This window comes from Macadamia integrifolia, unplaced genomic scaffold (assembly GCF_013358625.1).
Source record: "Macadamia integrifolia cultivar HAES 741 unplaced genomic scaffold, SCU_Mint_v3 scaffold1711, whole genome shotgun sequence".
Lineage (NCBI taxonomy): Eukaryota > Viridiplantae > Streptophyta > Magnoliopsida > Proteales > Proteaceae > Macadamia > Macadamia integrifolia.
Genome location: NW_024868320.1, coordinates 53,944 through 58,451, shown reverse-complemented (window position 1 = coordinate 58,451; position 4,508 = coordinate 53,944). Strand labels below are relative to the sequence as shown.

General features: G+C 35.5%; 1 protein-coding gene across 1 annotated transcript; it reads left to right on the top strand.

The window, feature by feature from the left end:
- The first annotated feature begins 3,362 nt into the window (after positions 1-3,362).
- LOC122064667 (arabinogalactan protein 13-like) lies at positions 3,363-3,942 on the top strand. The gene is made up of 2 exons (XM_042628426.1): positions 3,363-3,505; positions 3,939-3,942. Exons 1-2 carry the CDS (start codon positions 3,363-3,365, stop codon positions 3,940-3,942), a joined length of 147 nt encoding a protein of 48 aa, XP_042484360.1.
- The last annotated feature ends 566 nt before the right edge of the window (positions 3,943-4,508 follow it).

The window sequence follows — 4,508 nt, the reverse complement described above, 5'->3', positions numbered from 1 at the left end:
GAGAAAAGAAAAAATAATAATACAGAAAATAAGAAAAGGATTCTCTACGATGACATGGTAAACCAATAAAAAGAGATGTAGCATAGTTTGGTAGCGTGTTTGGTGTCCAACTCCTAACAGTGTTGGGTCGTAGAAACTGGGTCCTATAATCTAACTCTTTGGATGCATGTAATTACTAATGGATTTACTAAAACTGATAAGCATGTATTAATGTATAGCCACTAGTTTTAACTGCGCACAAAAGTCTATGAAACCAAGGAACAAAATATGATCAATTTACCAGACACATGATAGATAAAGCTTTCATTACTAGCATAACTACAACATTTTTCAAAATCCATGAAATATAATAAAATGAAATTGAAATAGAAGAAGCACACTAATGCATAACCCTAAATCCTTATGGAAACATAGGAACAAAGTGACTTACAATCTTGATAAACCAAATCCTTTTTGGATTTTTCACCTTGTGAAGTAGTGGACTGCTGCCCAAGCAAGTACCCCATCTATCACCAACCAAGTGAACTCACTCAACTTGCCTCTTCTTTTTTCTCTAAATTTTTCCTTTGTAAACCCACCAACTCCTTGCTTGGTTCACACATATTATGCAACTGTCTATATATATCAACTTTTATGTACACTAGTCTATATTATATTTTAATAGCATGAATAGGGAGAATGCTTGAGTGGTATAACTGATCATACAAGTATTTTATTTATAATAAGTAAAATAGAGTCATAAGAGGAATACAAGTCATAACCCAATTACAAGTATACCCCCCCAATCCAGCCGCCCCACTCTAAATAGGTTGGTGGAGGGGCAAAAGTCCTATTGTGCCTCTGTGGCACACTTAACCCATATTCTAACACTCTTCCTCAAGTTGGTGCATATATATCATGCATGCCAAACTTAACTAAACAATAATAAAGCATCTTTTCAGCTAAACCCTTAGTGAATATATCAGCTAACTATCTTGAAACTTCACAAAGGGAAACACAAATCATGCCAGCATCCAGCTTCTCTTTGATGAAGTGTTTGTCATTCTCTACATATTTGGTAAGGTTATGCTCTACTGGATTATGGTCAATATTAATAATAGTTTTGTTATCACAGTAAAGCATCATAGAAAGACGAACATGCACACCAATATCATCTAAGAGTGTGTGTAACCACAACCACTCACAAATCCCTTATGCCATAGCACGATACTCTGCTTCAACACTAAATCTATCCACCACATTTTTCTTCTTGTTGCTTCAAGTGACGAAAAGGAATAACCAAATTCCAAGAAGAATAAGGCGTAAAAAACTGCATATAGGTAAAAATCCTAATTTTCAAGTTTTTTTTTTTTTTTTTTTTTTTAACATTGAGGAGATGTGTATGACAAAACTAAATTCATATGAATCACTTCATCAATGTTGTCTTATCGATAATTAGGAAAGCAAAGAGGGGAGAAGATGGAGGCTTGTGAAGAAGATGGAAGACGAGAAAAGATGGGTCTTGTGATTTTGGGAGAGAAGAAGAAAAGATATTGAAAACCCTAGATCATAAAAATTAGCTTTGATACCATGTTAATATCATGAATGGGGAGAATGCTTGAGTGATCTAATTGATCATATAAGCACTTTATTTATAGTAAGAAAAATAGAATTATAAGAGGAGTACAGGTCATAACTTAATTACAAATATACCCCCATCCAGTCGCCCCACTCTAAATAAGGTTAGTGGAGGGGGGAAAGTCCTATTATGCCCATGTGGCACACTTAACCCATATTTTAACGTCATCTATATCATAGTTTGTAGCATTAATGCCCATGGCCCTAATTTCGTTGGATTGCCATTATTATGATAGGGCTAAGCTAAGCTCTATCATGAAAATCCCATGCTCAAGTCTGTGCGAAGTTGGTAAGGATTGGCTTGGGTTACTCCTTGCCTCTTCTACACTATTAAAATTTCCCGGTTCTTGTTTTCCCTCGACATATAATAAACATCCCCTTTTTGATTTTTTTTTTTTTGGTAAAGAACATCCTCCTTCTTGATAAAGTCAAGGACTTTGTTGTGAATACGGAGTGGAATATTCTTCTTCTTTATAATCTAATGCCTATTCATTTAGTTTCTATTATTCTTGGAGTTTTTGTTCATGTTTGTTTTGACAACTAGTTTTGTATGGCTTCCAAATATGGACAACTATCAAATGGTTGTTACAATCATGTAGAAGAGTTCAAGTATGATTTATGATTTAAATTACTTGCGTGCCTTCAAATTATAGGAAATGATGGTTTTTTTTTTTTTTTTTGGGTTTAAAAAGTTTTAAGATTATCAAGTTGGGAGTTTTTCCTTGGTGGGTTGCGTTATAAGTCAAAATTGGTTGTTTAGGGTCAAGGGATGATATATGTATCTTATGTATAATGAGGACAAACTTTGTGGCATTTATTTTTCTTTTGTCACTTGTCCAAGAGGTTTTGGGCTAGTAGGGGATTTGGGGCCTGCGCTGAGTTCTTAAATTTTAATAAATAATAAAAAATAAAGAGTCTTTAATGATGACTCAATTTTAGGGGCATGCTTATCTATTTTCAATAACGACCATCTTTTTCCAAAGACATTTGGTGCCTGCATGATAACTATTTTATTTCTAAGCTAAATTTCTATCCAAAAATAACTTTTGTATTTATTTTTCTGGGAAAAAAACTTGTTTAACAATGTGTAGTATTTTTTTTTTTATGGGCTAGAAAAGAATTTGAAATGCATTTGTTAAGCGCATATTATTTTTTGTGTAAGGAACTTATGTGAATTTATCAAATGTCATTCAATACTCAATTTTTTTCTATAGGCGGTGGAAGAGGTGGATGCAATGGTGATGATGCCAATAGTAGTGGTGGTGGTGATGGTGGCAGTGGTGGTGTTGGCATTGAAAGAGGTGGTGGGTTGGTGGTTGAAGTTGCACTAGAGATGTTTTATTTTTAATAAGAAGTTACTTATTTGCTCATCAAATTATGTGCTCATTAAAGAGTGGCCCCTTTTTTCTCCCTCTTATTTCTGGGATAGAGAAGTTCTTAAAAGTTGCTTCTTTTTTTTTTGGTGATTTACATCAACCTCTCCTAGCGTTTGCCTATATTACATCATCCCCCATAAAAATCCGTTTATTATATTTAAATCACCCAAACTAACACCGTGAGAGAGGTGTTAGTTTTTGAACTTGAAAAGACGAATTTACCCTTCTTCCTCTCCTAGTTTTTGAACTTGAAAAGACGAATTTACCCTTCTTCCTCTCCTTTCTTTTCCAGGGTTTTGTTCTACGGGTAGGCTTTGTTATGGATACTTAATTCGTGGATGGGTTTGTATTCCGAGCATTTTATTGTAAATGGAGGCATTGAAGATGAGACTCTTCGCTGTTGTGATCCTCATGGTCTTGGCTGTCTCAGCGGTCCAGAATGTAGCAATAGCTGAAGCTCCAACATCGGCTCCCACTTCCGATGCGGTCTATAATCTACGAACTAAGCTCCGGTAGTAGTTGAAGCTCCGACACCGGCATCGACTCGTCTTTGTTCCCACGATATTTGCTTCCCTAATGGCTCTCGCCTTCGGATTGCTCTTCTAATCTCTCTTTCTCAGAGGAATAGAGGATGGATCTTGTGATGTAGGTAGAAGACTTTTCTCTCTCTCCCTCTCTCTCTCTCTCTCTCTCGCTTCAGATCTCGATTTTTTTCTCCTTCACAAATTTAGTCCGAGATTGAGAATGGGGTTGAGACTTTGAGTCTTTTGACCATTTCCTTCATCATTTGTTGGTTTTCATTGTTAATTATTATATATTTGGTTGTTATATAATGTATTACAAATTGTTGGGTGATTTGTTTGGGTGTGATCTGATTTGTAATTTGAGCTTTTCTTCCATCTGTATGTAAATCTAAATCTCTTGATTTTTTTTGTTGTTATTCAGATGAGGAAGGGAGAAGAAGTTGGTTTAAGGCAATAAAGCGGTGAAGAAATTGGGAGAAGAGGAAGAAAAGGGATGAGTTTAAGTTGGAAAGAGAGAATCACCCCTCTTCTTCCTCTTAAGTTGGAAACGATCAATTTGGAAAAGAGAAACAGAGAATCAATTTAGAAATCAAGGAAAAGACTGAAATCAAAGAAATGAAAATGGAGAGAGAGAGAGAGAGAGAGAGAGAGAGAGAGAGAGAGAGAGAGAGAGAGAGAGAGAGAGGGTGAGTTATGGGAAAATGGAAAGGATGAGAGAGAGAGGGGTAAGTTCAGGGCAAATAGAGGAGAGGAAGAAGGGTAAATTCATCTTTTCAAGATAAAAAACTAACACCTCTCTCACGGTGTTAGTTTGGATGGGTTTAAATGTAATAAACGGATTTTTAGGGGATGATGATGTCATATAGGCAAACGTCAGGGGAAGTTGATGTAAATCACCTTTTTTTTTTTCTATTTCCCAACAACCTTTTGTTCCTAATTCATTCTCAGGAATGAAAAGATAAACAGGCGTTAGTAAATAGATTCCTTAAAA

Bases quoted from the DNA above. Each gene is read 5' to 3' on its own strand.
- LOC122064667 (XM_042628426.1), top strand. From the start codon at position 3,363: ATGGAGGCATTGAAGATGAGACTCTTCGCTGTTGTGATCCTCATGGTC.